An 18,797-nucleotide genomic window follows, 5' to 3' on the forward strand; every position below is an offset into this window, starting at 1 on the left:
GTGATGACCTTTACGTATCATGGAATAAAAAACGTAGAGGAGTGAAAAAAATATATACCAGAGATTGATAGGCTGCAGAGCATTGCATGGAGATACAAGGCAGTTTTCAGGATAGATCACACATTATATGCCGGTTGTAACCCCTAGAGATTTTAGGAGAAGGGAACAAGTCATAAATAGGACAGTGCAGGGTTATGGTCCTTACGGCATCATCTATGCAATCAGCAATGTACTGGTAATCAACAAGAAGATACCGGTATTTTTTCTTCTTGACTTAAAGGACTCTCTTAAAAACACTTATGGATACGCCATAAGTGATAGATGTGAATCCTACCTCTGGGACCCAAACCTATCACCAAAATGGGGGTCTCTGTGCTACACCATTTCTATGTCAATTTACTTCTATGGGACTTATGAAAACAGCTGAGCTTGGTGTGCTACGCTATTTCCATAATCCTGACCATTCTCTCTTGTAGTGAATACCTCACCAGGGGAGAAGGGAGTGTCGGCAGACCTCTGTTCTGGAGACTGGTGTGGTTGCTAGCGGTTGGAAATCTACTCCATCTTCTGTGAAATGTTTACCTCCTTAAGGCAAACATCAAGGTAAGCCTTCGCAGTGATTGCTTGTCACTATAAGTGATCACACTACTTCATTTATGAAAAGGAAGCAGATCATAATATACTGTACATCTCCAATAATAATAAAAATCTGCTTTAAAAGGGAACCTATCTGGTCAAATAATGCTATTAACCTGCAGGTAAATAGCGCTATGAAGGTGCCCGGCCGCCGTATTGAAACTACGGCTCTCTGGAGAAAATTAACCAGTCACTACTCACTATATTGTGAGCAGCAGGTGCTAACAAGCCCCAGCAATGACTGACAGCCAGCTCTACAGTGTATGACTGCAGACCTGGCAGTCTATCAAAGTGCCAGGGCATGATTACAGTAGCCAGGACGCAAGCATGACTGAAAGCCGGCGGCTTCCAGGAGTAATAAAGTTAATTTTCTCCAGAGTGCTGCACTTTCAGTACAGCTTCATAGTGCTACTTATCTGCTGATTGACCCCTTATCTACAGGTTAAGAGCATTATCAGATGTGACCATTTCCCTTGAGAAAGCATCACCAGAGAAACGCACGTTGGGCTTCTGTCCATCCTCCCCTCCAGTCCACCTGAGCTCTCAACCCCATAGTGGTAAGGCTTACTAATTACTGCCTTGACTACTGGCCTTTTGGGCACTCTGCAATATACTTAATATGGGTACTTGTAGGGGGGGCTGCCTGCCATATTAGAACATGCTAGTTATAATAGGTATTTTATGTGGTGTTGACTTACTGTTTAATTGTCTTTGTTATTCACTTCTTCCTTTTAAAAGGATGTCTAATAAACAAGAATACTTTTTATACCATTATAAACTCAGTTTCCTCCTATTTTACCATGTGTATTTGTTGGAGTTTGTCTTTCAAGGTGACCCATGGCACCTATCTGGCATCGTGCTTCACCTATTTGATTAAAATATGCAACTGGCTATTTTATTATTCAGGTTAAGAGTTATCAGATGTGATAGTTTCACTTTAATTAATCAGAAACCACTTAAAACACCACTCCAGCGTTGTTTTTTTTCAGCAATGGAGTGGCGCTTTAAGCGTAAGCCCCCAGCGATATACTCACGCACTGGCATTTTCCCCAGTTTTCAACAATGCTCTGATCCCGCGGCACCATCTTGTGAGCGCAGCTTCTGAAGTCAGAAACTCCGCTCCCAGGCTCTCAATACAAGTCTATGAGAGCTAGAACGAGGCTCTCAGACTTGTATTTAGTTGTGATCTCTGCGCAGCTCCATGAAACACTGGAACCGCAGGTCACTTTTCACAGTAGACGGACTGGAGCGGCGGGGAAACCGATGAAGGTGGCGGAAGGCGAGTATATGACAGGGGATTTACATTTAAAGCACCACTCCAGCGGTGCAATAAAAATAAAAAAAAACTCTGGAGTGGTGCAGAGACCAGAATACCCATTTAGCAATAACTTGAAAAAAAAAAATCAAAACAAAAGCCAGAACAGAGTAATCCAGGTGATTTTGTACTGGTTGAAAGCCACGGGCCTGTCTTGGCAGATGGAGAGGTTCTGAGAGCTAAAACTCTTCAAAAGAATTACCTTATTTTTAAAAAAAAATATATATATATATATATATATATATATATATATATATATATATATATATATATATATATATATATATATAATATTAATATACATATTAGAAATTATTCACACACAAAAGGTAGATGTATATTTTATTGAATCAGTCACTGTTTACAGGTCAAGTTCCGGTTACAGAATTGTTCGTTGTTCTAAATGGAGACAATACAGATCCAGAGATCGCTACTATAGTTCTGCAGAGGTGATTACCAACAGAAAGTGATCTGCATAAAGAACCTAAATGTATACCAAGAAAGAAAAAACAAATACTAACTGCATCTTCTTCAGATTGTGCATCTGGCCATGGATCTGGAACATTGGCCAGTTTCACACACTTAATAGAGGCGCATTTGTGTTACGGACTAAAGTCCCGGCCTAACTGCAGGATTAATGACACAAATGAGCCCAAATTAAGCAGGTGTGAAAAAGTGAGTGTGGGTCTGGGTGGAAGACCAAGATCCCTTCTAACTGTAGAGTGTGCACTTTTTTAATCTGCTACAAATAAATCACTTTTTACAATTCTGTCTCCTTGGAGGGAAAAAAATTAGTTCCAGAACTGCTTGCCAAGCTGTCAGGATCGTTTTAAGAAAAGTGTCAAGACAAAGAAAAGGTGTCTTTTACAAGAGTTATAAATTAATGACCAACATGTATGAACATTTACCTTTACACCTTTGGACAAGGGAAGGAGCAATCTGTATGCGAGTCGGGTTAATGCTGATTCTTGGTGGAAGTGTACATGCTTCCTTTCTGCGCAGTCAATACTACATGTGCCTTCTACAGCAGGATTTACAAAGTAATTGTCAGTTTCACCACCATTCTCTGTGCAAACCAATTTGTATGATCATAGTGCGTGCTACATTTGTCAATCCAGTGTTCAGTCTCATTCCACTAGATAAATGCACTTCTGATACAGTTTTACATCCAGAACACATCACTTTGCTCCTTATACTCAAACGCCTGCATATCAGGGGAATAAAAAGCCCCTGTGATGTGTAGAAGTAATAATGCATTAATGAACAATACTCAGAAATTTGGAAAATACTGGCCGGGATTGCTGCATGAGGCTGTCCACAGGGTGCAGAATAATAAAACTGTGTGTAGGATGCAGGCAAGTAAAATATCTCTAGGTATAAAACCTCTCCAAAGCCAAAAGGGAGAAAAGAACACCACACATGGCAACCAGCTAAGAAATCACTCCGACCTGAATTCAGAGCAATGATTTAATCACAACGCTGCCTTTACTTCACTAGTAATCTTATAGCAAAACGCTAAAACCTACAAATCCACTCAAAATAATAAAAAGAAACTATTAAAGTGACAGGCTGAAGGTAGAGAAGAGTCCAGGGGCAGAGGTAACCCACTGTTGGCTCGCAGCTGAGAATCAGCGGTGTAAAAACTACTTGGACAAGGAGAGTCTCATCCTAGAGTGGATTCCTTGGGAAAAAGGGCTGAAGGATCCAAATTACAGGGAGCAAGTGATCAAGTGGGTTTATGCATAGGTTCCACCAGTAATGAGAAGTTCATAGGCCGGATCACGAGTTCTTCTGCACAGCACGATACATGCGCACAGCATACCCAGGAGCTAAGAAGAGAAGCAGACAAGACATACCATCAGCTTAGCCAAGCCAAATAAGATTTTTTTTCCAACACATTATGAATATTAAAATGGATTGTCAAGAAGTATCAAGCTAAGGGAAGAAAACTGTAGTAACAAAAAAAAAACCCACACACAAAATAGTATCAATCATCTAATCTAGTCAAAGCCAATGCCCTAGGGGGACCACAGTGGTCCTGCAGTAATGATGTCACCTCCATCCTCCATATGACCGCTGCAGGCAAATCACTGGCCTCAGTGGAGATGCTTGCATACGCAGCAAGAGACCACCAAGCCTGAATGGTCATGTCAATGATTGATATGGAGACACTGCTAAAGGGCCACAGGGACCAATGCAATGGCAGGAACGGAGGGACCACTGAACGATGGAACTGGGTCTACAAAGGAGCGATTAGGTGAGGATTCTTTGTTTGTTAATATATATATATATATATATATATATATATATATATATATATATATATATAAGTTTAAGCATGTTCATAATCTCGAAACAAGTATAAAATCCAACAATACTAAAACCAGAGCAATATACTGGGTGTAGCAGTGATGTGTAGGCAATGTAAGCACCAGACCCAGGTCACCTCCTTTCACTCCTGATTTCTACTAACAAGACAGAATGCTGCAATGTACAGAAGGAAGGAGAACACGGCCATCAGGCTACATTAGAGAGAAGTCTTGTATTTTATCACAAAATGATGTTTGGTTCTTCACTTAAACCTAAAGCTTGAAAGTAACCTGTGTCTTAGTAACTTGTGAAAAAACAATGCTGAAGAACCATTCTTTGTTAGAATGCTGCACTGTGCAATTCCTTTGCTGTTCCTCCTCGTAACGAACCATTCACCCCCTTGTCCATGGACAGTTTCCCAACATCTCACACTAGCAGAATATAAGGGAGCGCACAAACTGGCCAGGTGGACAGTAACAGATCTGCTTTCACGGATGCGGCTCATGGAGCACCGTTCATTTATTTGCCTTTATTAAATGGTCTGAAAGGCATATCAGGTCTCTACTTTAAAATGACAACCATTTATGAGACTTTGCGGAATATAATCTAAGATGAGGGTATACACAATTATGTAATATCCTCTTCCCCATTATCCTTGTTAGTTTTCCTGTTAGGAGTCCGTCAATGCTTGACCCATTTCTTTCTGTATGGGGTTACATGCTATACTTGGAATTATTACATTCTCCTCTAGGTTTACAAATTAAGGCAACATTTTTATCCTCCCTTCCAGGTCCATGAATTGCAGACTAACCGCCACACTCTCCCATCCCAATTAATGGGGCCACAAAAAAGCACAGATATACCATGTGTGCTCTGTCTGTTTCTCACTGGCTGCTTGTTGGGAAAAGTGTTTTATTCACATCAGAGAATAGATGACAGATTAAAAAAAACACAGGTAAAACAAATGTGATGAAAACCGGGTCCAACACATAATGAAAAATGGCCAGTTTTTCTTTGTGTATAAAGAAAAAAAGAAAAATAAATAGAAATTGAGAATTCGGCTTAATACATCCAACTGGAAACTAAAATACACATTTCAGTGTCGTGGTGTGAATGCATCTTTTTGTTTCCTGCCCCGGAAGTTAAAGTGTTTATGTGCAAGAGGTAAATGTTTCTACCTTTTAAATCTCCTGAAAAGCAGCTCTATCCCTCGATTCTCAGTTTAAGGCTTTATTCACACTTCAGTATTTGTATGCCAAACCAGGAGGGACTCCGAAACACAGAACAGATGGCAATCTTTCAATTAGAGTTTTTCTCTGTAAGCTCCACTCAATCCTCAATCCTGATTTTGGTATATAAACACTGATGGATGCAAAATACTGACGTGTGAATGATTTCATACTGCCAATCCTTTTACTCGGTGATGTAAGCCACTAGCATCAGGAGCCTGGCATCAGCTCTATCACAGAGAGCCCAGGAGCAGTCAGAAGTGGAGTGCTCCATTGTATGGAGGAGGCAGGAGTCTGTAAGCTGGACTATTAATAGGTAGACGCCTATCTATTAGTATGGAGGGCCTTTGCATGTCAGCAGATCAGCTAACTTTAGACAAATGTGTATGGGGTCCTTAACCATTCTAGAATCCCACTTGTTCGGTATGTAGCCTACACACTGTGCGAGGTGTGCACTGCACTATATACAAAAGGTGGCGGTAAGACTTCCAAAGGAACTAAACCTGTTGATCGGGTTCTCTTGCAATGTCAGCTATGTGTGCTTGTCATGTTAGTGCATAAATAGGAGAACTTTTACAAGTTGGTAGAACAATCATACTTTCTGACTGAATGCTTACTTTATAGGTATAAGATATTAAGCAGTAATCGTTCCAGTATATGAGAATGCTAGGACACACCTAAAGCTTCTCAGAATCACGAGATCTGTCAGCCAAAATACACTATTGTCCGGTTTTCTTTGTGTAAATGGCGGTGTACGGTATTAAGTGCTTCTCAGGGGAAAACTGGATCTGGGCTACTGCGTTCTCACAGGACTCAATACTACGCAATGTGGCTCATATTACAGGCTGCAATGCACATGAGGATCAAGAATAGCTTCAAGGAGATGTGTCCATGATATTGTGTGCAATATGTGATTATCTGATGGAATGTGTGCAGATATTAACATATCTATACTATGTGATATGCAGAAATCTATTGCTGTGTCTGGGTGGAGGAAGGCCACACGGACAGGCTTCAGTTTAGACTTATTGCAGGTATGGATTCTTACCTGTATTGCGGCGAATGCCAGTGCAGCCCATATTACGTACATCATTATTTCCTGCAGTTTTTCCACTACCAGTGCCTCACAGCCCTTGAAATAACCACAAACATTGTTTATTAATTAGGGAAAAGAGAAGCAGCATTGTGGAAACACTGTCCGCTTTATCGACAAGTACAGCACTTGTGTAATCATAAAGATAATAAAAAGAACAACATAATGTCAGGAGCGGGTGCGCGGCTTACCTCCGAGTACAGGTCTCCGGGGCGGCTCATGCTGCCCGTACAGTTGAACACACTATCTCGGCAGCAGCTTAACGGTACACTGTTGTTCTTTGACCTATCATACCATGGGGTCTTCTCCCAGTCCGAATAGTTGTGAATCCCGCAGCAGCGAAGCTGTAACCAAATAATTCACTAGTTAAAATGTGGAGAAGGAGAAATGGTTACTGAACTTGACTAGATGTATTCTTCTTACCTGTCTCTGAACATAATCGATCGCCCGACTTGCTGAGTCAGAGGAGACGCCATTGTACTGATTGAATACATTGGTGATGCTCTTATCAACCTCATCTTCTACCTTTAGAAATAAAACACAATGGTTAGTTAATGCTACATTAAGTTTGGTAAGCGACTTGGGAAATTCCTCGCTTTATTAGGAAGGCTTTTTAATCACATGATGGACAGAAAAAATATATACAAAGTTTAAAACCCTGCTAACTTTCCTTTACTAGGTCACAGTGCATAGTGGGTGCTAGATATAAGGCCGATATTAGCTATTGGGACATGTCTGACCGTGAGGTGGAGCGAAATCACAGATCAGAATGTCTAACGAATGTTAAAAGTAGCCATGTGAACAGAGAACACATACAATAGAAAGAATAATCTACCAAGTTATGTAACTAAACAGGGGAAAGTGTGGCGAGAGCAACATTACCTGGGCCAGGCAGCAACGTTAGCATAGACCATATCACATGAAATCCTACAAGCATATCACGTACGCACTGGTAGGATTCCGCTCTGCGTACCACTGCGAGTGGTCGTCATGTGGCTAAACATGTGTGATCTGCATACTTGTGGTCACACGGCGACATGCTTTTCCTTCCCTGAATGGAACATTAGCAAGAGCAGTAAGAGAAAGTAGTCAGACCCTAAGCACGAGTACGCAGATCACGAGCAGCCACACGATGACCACTCATACCAGCAAGCAGAGTGGAATCATAAGAGGGTGGATATTACACACTGTTAGGAGTTGGCAATATAATAAAGGCACTGCCGGAGTTGTAGTGCTTTAGGCTGCGTTCACACATTGCGTATTTCCCTGCATTTTTTTAAGCAGGTAAAAAAAGCACCTCCATTCACACACTGCGTAAAAAAGCAGTGTGAAAATGAAGGGTGACATGTGTACTGTCTGTGTCGTGTGTGTCTATGTGTCGTGTGTGTGTCCCTAGCAGTGTATGTACAGACTATGGATACTCACCTACCCGAGAGACGCGTCTGCTCCGTCCCGCGCTTGCAGCATCTGCCGTGAAGCGATCAGCAGGCTGTCAGCTGACCGGCTTGTAATCAGCTGACCGGCCGGTTACAAGGCGGTTAGCTAACAGCTGATCGGCTCACCGGCAGATGCTGGAAGCGCGGGATTGGAGCGGACCGGACCGGATGCCTCTCCCCTGACATCGGGTAGGTGAGTATCCATCCTGCGCCTCCGTAAAAAAGCGATGGAATTACGCAGTGTGTGAACACCGCTGCGTAATTCCATCGCTTATAATGGGCACAATGGAGAGAAAGCGCGGGACGCAGCAGCGTAAAGAATTGACATGCCAATTCTTTACGCAGCTGCACAAAATTGCAGTGTCTGAACGGCAAAGTGAATTTCCCATTCACTTTGCTGGCAGACACAAAGCACATTGCGTATTTTCAAAAAGCGCGCGCAAAAATACGCAATGTGTGAACGCAGCCTTAAAGTGTTTTCACAGACATCCTGTCTCCTGTGCGCCAGCACTGAAGAAACACTATTGGCTTGCAGCACTGGGGTCCTGGGTTCAAATCCCACCAAGAACAACATCTGCAAGGAGTTTGTATGTTCTCCCCATGTTTGTGTGGGTTTCCTCCGGGTTCTCCAGTTTCCTCCCATTCTCCAAAGACATACTGATAGGGAATGTAGGTTGTGAGCCCCAATGTGGACAGTGACGACAATGTCTGTAAAGCGCTGTTACATTAATGGAGCTTATATAAGTGAGTAAAATAAATAAAAAAAAATAAAGAAGCAGACAAAGTGAGATACTTATAGAAGAATATTGTGTTTTCAATAACAGTTTCACTGATCAAAGGAGGCAATTGTTCAGCATGGGTGTTTTTCATATTAGTATTTTAACCCATTTCCCCCCTTCCCAACACAAAAAAATCCAGAGAACATAAAATGTATGATCATTTATAAGCCAGACAGACACTCACCTTAGCTCTGTAGATATATCCCAAAACGACCACAACAACTTCAGTTACAAATACCAAAAGCAAGATGATCACAAACTAAAAAGAAAAAAAATGGCAAAGATGTTATACTCCAACAAGGGCAGTAACTGGATTCATCACTAGAAGATGTGTCCACCAACATGAAAGAGTGAATGAGAGAATGCAAAACAATAATACACAAAACATAAATTATAATACGGAAGGATACCTGACACGCTTCATTAATTCAGGAAGTGACCCATTTGTCAGGAAAGCCCCCTGATGCTTTAGAGCAGATTGTGAAGACCCTCTACATACACTGTCTTCAGATACTGCTCCATTACTCATGTATAGATCAATCATATAAAGGTCAGTTTACATGCACAGACCAACGGCGTTTCAATCTGTAAATACTCATTATGTTTAGACCACGCACTAAACTATGATCTGTAATATATCGTTCAGTGCACATAGGCTGTCATTGTGCTCAGCAGCATAAGACAATGTGCTGCCGAGAACAATGATCTTCTGTGTAGCACAAAACTCATTTCACCAGATGAATGAGCGTTTCGCCTGTTAGGCTATGTGCCCACGTTGCATTTATGAAGCAGAAAATTTCTGCTGCATAAATGCAAGTCCTCTCCCGGAAAAACGCATGCGGAATTCCGCACGCGTTTATCGCGCATTTTTCGCGCGTTTTCCACATGCGGAATTGCCTTGCGTTTTTTATGCATTGGACAAAGGCAATTCCGCTTGCGGAAACGCAAAATTAAATGACATGCTGCGGATTTTTGAACGCAGCATAAACGCTGCGGAAAAATCCGCAGCATGTGCATAGAACTTGCGGAATCCCATTGGGGAACATGGGGTGCGGATATACATGCGTTTTTCAAGCGTTTACGCTGCGGAAATTCCCCAGCATATACGCTTGAAAAATGCTACGTGGGCACACAGCCTTAATCGGCAGCCTAAGATTATTGCAAAATGAGTATCTAAGAAAGCGCTCATGTTGCTCTTTGAAAGTAAATAGAACTTTAAAGTCCATTAACCCTCCACAAAGATCATATTAAAGATTACATTTCATAGTGTCAGTTCATTGTCCTGTTTTATAAAAAAAGCTTTTTGTATTGTAACTGTGCATATAGTAAATGAATAAATGTGGTAAACGCTCCCATTGTAAGGAGAAAGATAAGCTGGATCTGCACAATCTAAGTCTAACAGTGCAGGGTAATGAAGGAAAGCAGGGAGCTATTCATGGCAGATCTTATATCTTGGAGGTATGGGGAGTTGTCTGAGAAAACCTTTTATATGCTAATTGCCAGAAAACTAATCAGCCCCAGGCTATGTGCTTGTAAGGTGAGGTTGCCCATACACTTCAGATAACTGTCTGATGAAAGTTTAGCTATCAGCTATTCCTCCCCCATACAGACTTCTGGCAATGGCTTATCTCCTGTGGGAATGATGATCAGGTATTTTAAAAGAAGATGAAGTCATGAAGACTTGAAAACTAGGTACCAGCATCTACATAAATGGCACAGTATATAGTCAGGTCACTTACTGTTGCTAGGCCACAACGACTTTCACGGATCGTGGCACAACAACCTATCAGGCCTATGATGAAGAGGAGCGCTCCTGCAGCTATTATTACCACCCCAGGAATCAAGGTGTAAACATCCTCAAAGAAATGGTCATAATCATCGTAAGTAATGAAAACGTAGGCCCCCACGTAACATAGGATGCCCGCTGCAGCCTGGAATAAAAAAGAAAAGACAAAAAAGTTAGCAATATAATCTGCACATCATCTGGAAGACTGAAATCTGTGGGAAAACCAGACTTATTAGTGAATGCACGAGCCGTGGATGTGTTCGTGGAAAATCCACCACATATTCAACTGCATATGTCACATGCTCGATTTGTAGCACATTTTGATTCAGGCTGTAGAGTACACCCCATCAACAAGAGTAAGGCCAGCACCGAATTCCATAGATAAGCTAAGGGCACAGCGTACGACCAGATATCGAGAGCGCCTGATGGTCAGATACACTAAGGGCACAGCGTACGACCAGATATCGAGAGCGCCTGATGGTCAGATACACTAAGGGCACAGCGCACGACCAGATATCGAGAGCGCCTGATGGTCAGATACACTAAGGGCACAGCGTACGACCAGATATCGAGAGCGCCTGATGGTCAGATACAATAAGGGCACAGCGTACGACCAGACATCGAGAGCACCTGATGGTCAGATACACTAAGGGCACAGCGCACGACCAGATATCGAGAGCGCCTGATGGTCAGATACACTAAGGGCACAGCGCACGACCAGATATCGAGAGCGCCTGATGGTCAGATACACTAAGGGCACAGCGCACGACCAGATATCGAGAGCGCCTGATGGTCAGATACGCTAAGGGCACAGCGTACGACCAGATATCAAGAGCGCCCGATGGTCAGATAAACTAAGGTCACAGCGTACAACCAGATATCGAGAGCGCCCAACCAGATATCAAGAGCACCCGATGGTCAGATACACTAAGGGCACAGCGCATGACCAGATATCGAGAGCGCCGATGGTCAGATACGCTTTGCCCTTAGTGTACGACCAGATATTGAAAGCGCCTGTTGATCCGATACATTAAGGGCACAGCGTACGACCAGATATCGAGAGCGCCCGATGGTCAGATACACTAAGGGCACAGCGTACGACCAGATATCGAGAGCGCCCGATGGTCAGATAAACTAAGGTCACAGCGTACGACCAGATATCGAGAGCGCCCAACCAGATATCAAGAGCACCCGATGGTCAGATACACTAAGGGTACAGCGCATGACCAGATATCGAGAGCGCCGATGGTCAGATACGCTTTGCCCTTAGTGTACGACCAGATATTGAAAGCGCCTGTTGATCCGATACATTAAGGGCACAGCGTACGACCAGATATCGAGAGCGCCCGATGGTCAGATACACTAAGGGCACAGCGTACGACCAGATATCGAGAGCGCCCGATGGTCAGATAAACTAAGGTCACAGCGTACGACCAGATATCGAGAGCGCCCAACCAGATATCAAGAGCACCCGATGGTCAGATACACTAAGGGTACAGCGCATGACCAGATATCGAGAGCGCCGATGGTCAGATACGCTTTGCCCTTAGTGTACGACCAGATATTGAAAGCGCCTGTTGATCCGATACATTAAGGGCACAGCGTACGACCAGATATCGAGAGCGCAAGATGGTCAGATACACTAAGGGCACAGCGTACGACCAGATATCGAGAGCGCCCGATGGTCAGATAAACTAAGGTCACAGCGTACGACCAGATATCGAGAGCGCCCAACCAGATATCAAGAGCACCCGATGGTCAGATACACTAAGGGTACAGCGCATGACCAGATATCGAGAGCGCCCGATGGTCAGATACACTAAGGGCACAGCGTACGACCAGATATCGAGAGCGCCCTATGGTCAGATACACTAAGGGCACAGCGTACGACCAGATATCGAGAGCGCCCGATGGTCAGATACACTAAGGGCACAGCGTACGACCAGATATCGAGAGCGCCCGATGGTCAGATACACTAAGGGCACAGCGTACGACCAGATATCGAGAGCGCCCGATGGTCAGATACACTAAGGGCACAGCGTACGACCAGATATCGAGAGCGCCCGATGGTCAGATACACTAAGGGCACAGCGTACGACCAGATATCGAGAGCGCCCGATGGTCAGATACACTAAGGGCACAGCGTACGACCAGATATCGAGAGCGCCCGATGGTCAGATACACTAAGGGCACAGCGTACGACCAGATATCGAGAGCGCCCGATGGTCAGATACACTAAGGGCACAGCGTACGACCAGATATCGAGAGCGCCCGATGGTCAGATACACTAAGGGCACAGCGTACGACCAGATATCGAGAGCGCCCGATGGTCAGATACACTAAGGGCACAGCGTACGACCAGATATCGAGAGCGCCCGATGGTCAGATACACTAAGGGCACAGCGTACGACCAGATATCGAGAGCGCCTGATGGTCAGATACACTAAGGGCACAGCGTACGACCAGATATCGAGAGCGCCCGATGGTTAGATACACTAAGAGCACAGCGTATGACCAGATATCGAGAGCGCCCGATGGTCAGAAACACTAAGCGCACAGCGTACGACCAGATATCGAGAGCGCCCGATGGTCAGATAAACTAAGGGCACAGCGTACGACCAGATATCAAGAGCGCCCGACCAGATATCAAGAGCACGCGATGGTCAGATACACTAAGGGCACAGCGTACGACCAGATATCGAGAGCGCCCGATGGTCAGATACACTAAGGGCACAGCGTACGACCAGATATCGAGAGTGCCCGATGGTCAGATACACTAAGGGCACAGCGTACGACCAGATATCAAGAGCGCCCAACCAGATATCAAGAGCACCCGATGGTCAGATACACTAAGGGCACAGCGTACGACCAGATATCAAGAGCGCCCAACCAGATATCAAGAGCACCCGATGGTCAGATACACTAAGGGCACAGCGTATGATCAGATATCGAGAGCGCCCGATGGTCAGATACGCTTTGCCCTTAGTGTACGACCAGATATTGAAAGCGCCTGTTGATCCGATACATTAAGGGCACAGCATACGACCAGATATTGAGAGTGCCTGATCATCAATAGGCAGGATACCTCAGAGTGATTAAAGCTGGCCGTGAAATCTGCTCCTTCTATGGAGAAGCCACGTCACACTGTGGCCCAGGCTTTACATCTCACTTGACACCAATCTGCCCTCTGCTGCTCCCATTGTACCACCAGCGTGGCCGGGGTACAAGAGACGGCTCACTAACATCTATGGAGAAAGAATTCACTTTCATCGCCAACCGACCTAACACTGGTGAGAATGTGCCCACAGCTGCAGTGTATTGCCATTGAGGTATTGGATGATGTGCAGTCACTTCCTTCTGATTACTGCCAGCCGGACATTACAGACATCACTCACTGTCGCCCGCCAGGAGGGGTGTTCTGCAGGCTAATTATCCCACAATGTCTGCATAATAGGAATATTCCTGGGGGTTACAGGTCAGAGGGCGCTCGCATGTCATCTGATCAAGGAGCGTCTTCAGGGAATGTTCACACTGAGTTCACAATGTGGACCTGCACTAAAATCCAAAACTGAAGCCGCTTCACTACTCTGCATATCTGAGGATCAGGAGCGGATCCTCATGGGTCATCATCAGTATACAGCCATTGGGGTGTTCAGCTCATCACCCGTCACCCTCACAGGAGGGCGCTGCCAGATGGGCAAATGTAGTATTACAAGGAGAGGCATTAATACAGACCGCCATCTGGCACCTCCCGGGTGGGGGCCTCCACTTTATGAATACTGGGCACTTTCCCCCACTGTGACCAGAAGTTCCTATTACCAGGCAGAGCGGCTCGTGGATCTGTGCGGCTCGTGGATCTGTGCGGCAGGCTACTGACTCCAGAGGCAAATAGTGCAGGAAGGAACCAGTGCCAAAGCTGATGGGACCCTCACATAGCAACAGTGCACATAGCAACGGGAGGGAGGTGAGGATGTGCTGCAGCCGAGCCACGGAGGAGGCTGAGGTCATAGCACCACCTCGCCCAGCACCCACTGCCACGGGCGCAGCACCCAGGCTACGACATGGCACCAAGGGCACGAACTACTGACCAGTCCGCCGCCACGTAACCTGCCCGCAATGCCCTGCTCGGGCCCCACCACGTGACCCCGCCGCCGAGCAGCCCCACAGCCGCAGCCTTACCCAGAAGATGAGGTTCAGGAAGACCAGGACGGTCTTGGAGGAGATCACCTCGCACTGCCCCATCTCTCCGCTCACAAGATGGAGGCCCAGCTGTGTGACGCAGCTCCCGGCTCACGGGCTCTCCAGGCAACCGGCCATAACCACGCCCAAACCGACGTACGGCCGTAACGTGACACCGCTGGGGCCCCGCCCACACGTGATCGCCAGTCCTCCATGTTTGTTTAGGGAAACTTCCATTGTCACTGTCAGGACTCCCCTGTCAGAAAAGAGACCACGGAACCATGCTGACATAATGTATATGTACATGTATGACAGATAACGAGGCTGGATGTAGATAAGATAAATGCCGCCTCCAGGGTGTGTTCACACATTGCGTTTTGTAGCCGAAAGTTCTAGTACTGCACCGTTTATCCAAAACTTCATTTAGATGACAAGGAGCAGTTTTCTGTATCAGAAATTTCTGCAGCGTGGAAATTCACTTTATTTAGACCCCTTCACACATCCGAATAAAAAATGAGACACGTGAGACGATCCGTATTTACCATCCGTGTGGTTCTGTGTTGGCCGTCCGCGTACCCTCTGTGTGTACCATCCGCGTGCCCTCTGTGTGTACCATCCGCGTGCCCTCTGTGTGTACCATCCGCGTGCCCTCTGTGTGTACCATCCGCGTGCCCTCTGTGTGTACCATCCGCGTGCCCTCTGTGTGTACCATCCGCGTGCCCTCTGTGTGTACCATCCGCGTATCCTCTGTGTGTACCATCCGCGTACCCTCTGTGTGTACCATCCGCGTACCCTCTGTGTGTACCATCCGCGTACCCTCTGTGTGTACCATCCGCGTACCCTCTGTGTGTACCATCCGCGTACCCTCTGTGTGTACCATCCGCGTACCCTCTGTGTGTACCATCCGCGTATCCTCTGTGTGTACCATCCGCGTACCCTCTGTGTGTACCATCCGCGTATCCTCTGTGTGTACCATCCGCGTACCCTCTGTGTGTACCATCCGCGTATCCTCTGTGTGTACCATCCGCGTATCCTCTGTGTGTACCATCCGCGTACCCTCTGTGTGTACCATCCGCGTACCCTCTGTGTGTACCATCCGCGTACCCTCTGTGTGTACCATCCGCGTACCTTCTGTGTGTACCATCCGCGTATCCTCTGTGTGTACCATCCGCGTACCCTCTGTGTGTACCATCCGCGTACCCTCTGTGTTTACCATCCGTATGTACCATCCACGTACCCTCTGTGTGTACCATCCGTATGTACCATCCACATACCCTCTGTGTGTACCATCCGTATGTACCATCCGCGTACCCTCTGTGTGTACCATCCGTATGTACCATCCACGTACCCTCTGTGTGTACCATCCGTATGTACCATCCGCGTACCCTCTGTGTGTACCATCCGTATGTACCATCCGCGTACCCTCTGTATCATCCGTATGTACCATCCGCGTACCCTCTGTGTGTACCATCCGTATGTACCATCCGCGTACCCTCTGTGTGTACCATCCGTATGTACCATCCGCGTACCCTCTGTGTGTACCATCCGCGTACCCTCTGTGTGTACCATCCGTATGTACCATCCACGTGCCCGCTGTGTGTACCATCCGTGTGCCCTCCACGTGTACCATCCTCGTACCCTTTGTACCATCCGTGTGCACTATCCGTATGTACCAGCCGCGTGCCCTCCGTGTCTACCATCCATGTGCTCTCCGTGTGTACTATCCATGTGTACCATCCGCGTGCTCTCTGTCTGTACCATCCGCATGCTCTCCGTCTGTACCATCCGCGTGCTCTCCGTGTTTACCATCCGTGTGCCCTCCGTGTGTACCATCCATGTGCACCATCCATGTGCCCTCGTGTGTACCATCTGTGTGCCCTCGTGTGTACCATCCGCGTGCCATCTGTGTGTCCCATACGCGTTCCATCTGTGTGTACCATCCGCGTGCCATCTGTGTGTGCCATCCATGTGTACCATCCGTGTGCCCTCCGTATATACCATTCGTGTGCCCTAAGCGTGTACCATTTGCGTGTACCATCCGCGTGCCCTCCGCATGTACCAGCCACGTGCCCTCCGTGTCTACCATCCATGTGCTCTCCGTGTGTACCATCCATGTGTACCATCCGCATGCTCTCCGTCTGTACCATCCGTGTGCCCTCCGTGTGTACATCCGCATGCTGTCCGTGTGTACTATCCGCGTGCCCTCCGTGTGTACCATCCATGTGTACCATTCGCATGCTCTCCGTGTGTACCATCCGCGTACCCTCTGTGTGTACCATCCGCTTATCCTCTGTGTGTACCATCCACATACCCTCTGTGTGTACCATCCATATGTACCATCCACGTACCCTCTGTGTGTACCATCCGCGTACCCTCTGTGTTTACCATCCGTATGTACCATCCACATACCCTCTGTGTGTACCATCCGTATGTACCATCCACGTACCCTCTGTGTGTACCATCCGTATGTACCATCCGCGTACCCTCTGTGTGTACCATCCATATGTACCATCCACGTACCCTCTGTGTGTACCATCCGTATTTACCGTCCGCGTACTCTCTGTGTGTACCATCCGTATGTACCATCCGCGTACCCTCTGTGTGTACCATCCGTATGTACCATCCGCGTACCCTCTGTGTGTACCATCCGTATGTACCATCCGCGTACCCTCTGTGTGTATCATCCGTATGTACCATCCGCGTACCTTCTGTGTGTACCATCCGTATGTACCATCCGCGTACCCTCTGTGTGTACCATCCGTATGTACCATCCGCGTACCCTCTGTGTGTACCATCCGTATGTACCATCCGCGTACCCTCTGTGTGTACCATCCGTATGTACCATCCGCGTACCCTCTGTGTGTACCATCCGTATGTACCATCCACGTACCCGCTGTGTGTACCATCCGTGTGCCCTCCGCGTGTACCATCCTCGTACCCTTTGTACCATCCGTGTGCACCATCCGTCTGTACCAGCCGCGTGCCCTCCGTGTCTACCATCCATGTGCTCTCCGTGTGTACTATCCATGTGTACCATCCGCGTGCTCTCCGTCTGTACCATCCGCATGCTCTCCGTCTGTACCATCCGCGTGCTCTCCGTGTTTACTATCCGTGTGCCCTCCGTGTGTACCATCCATGTGCACCATCCATGTGCCCTCGTGTGTACCATCTGTGTGCCCTCGTGTGTACCATCCGCGTGCCATCTGTGTGTCCCATCCGCGTGCCATCTGTGTGTACCATCCACATGCCATCTGTGTGTGCCATCCATGTGTACCATCCGTGTGCCCTTCGTATATACCATTCGTGTGCCCTAAGCGTGTACCATTCGCGTGTACCATCTGCGTGCCCTCCGCATGTACCAGCCACGTGCCCTCCATGTCTACCATCCATGTGCTCTCTGTGTGTACCATCCATGTGTACCATCCGTGTGCCCTCCGTGTGTACATCCGCATGCTGTCTGTGTGTACTATCCGCGTGCCCTCCGTGTGTACCATTTGCATGCTCTCCGTGTGTACCATCCATATGCTCTCCGTGTGTACCATCCGTGTGCCCTCCGTATATACCATTCGTGTGCTCTAAGCGTGTACCATTCGCATGTACCATCCTCGTGCCCTCCTCATGTACCAGCTGCGTGCCCTCTGTGTCTACCATCCATGTGCTCTCCATGTGTACCATCCATGTGTACCATCCACATGCTCTCCGTCTGTACCATCCGCGTGCCCTCCGTGTGTACCATCCGCATGCTCTCCGCGTGTACCATCCGTATGCTCTCCGTATGTACCATCCATGTACCCTCGTGTGTACCATCTGTGTGTACCATCTGTGTGCCCTCTGTGTGTACCATCTGTGTGCCATCTGTGTGTACCATCCGCGTGCCATCTGTGTGTACCATCTGCGTGCCAACTGTGTGTACCATTCGCGTGCCATCTGTGTGTGCCATCCGTGTGTACCATTCGTGTGCTCTACTCGTGTACTATTCGCATGTACCATCTGTGTGCCCTCCGCATGTACCAGCCGTGTGCCCTCCGTGTCTA

The 18,797-nt window shown here is 47.0% G+C and overlaps 1 protein-coding gene across 1 annotated transcript; it reads right to left on the reverse strand.

The window, feature by feature from the left end:
* Positions 1–2,276: 2,276 nt before the first annotated feature.
* TSPAN3 (tetraspanin 3) lies at positions 2,277–14,930 on the reverse strand. Its single transcript, XM_073652667.1, has 7 exons — positions 14,764–14,930; positions 10,538–10,729; positions 8,983–9,057; positions 7,007–7,108; positions 6,775–6,927; positions 6,539–6,622; positions 2,277–3,780 (listed from the first exon to the last, which is right to left on the reverse strand). The coding sequence occupies exons 1-7, from the start codon at positions 14,824–14,826 to the stop codon at positions 3,688–3,690; spliced, it is 762 nt and encodes a 253-aa protein (XP_073508768.1). The 5' UTR covers positions 14,827–14,930; the 3' UTR covers positions 2,277–3,687.
* Positions 14,931–18,797: the final 3,867 nt, after the last annotated feature.

The sequence above is a fragment of the Phyllobates terribilis genome, unplaced genomic scaffold (genome assembly GCF_046119375.1).
Source record: "Phyllobates terribilis strain yellow unplaced genomic scaffold, ASM4611937v1 Scaffold_11__3_contigs__length_659146591, whole genome shotgun sequence".
Taxonomy (NCBI): domain Eukaryota; kingdom Metazoa; phylum Chordata; class Amphibia; order Anura; family Dendrobatidae; genus Phyllobates; species Phyllobates terribilis.

Coding starts and splice junctions, on each gene's coding strand:
- TSPAN3 (XM_073652667.1), bottom strand. CDS start 14,826: ATGGGGCAGTGCGAGGTGATCTCCTCCAAGACCGTCCTGGTCTTCCTG. Junction 9,058..10,537: donor GTCGTTGTGGCCTAGCAACA/GTAAGTGACCTG, acceptor TTTTCTTTTTAG/TTTGTGATCATCTTGCTTTT. Junction 6,623..6,774: donor CCGGAGACCTGTACTCGGAG/GTAAGCCGCGCA, acceptor GGTTATTTCAAG/GGCTGTGAGGCACTGGTAGT.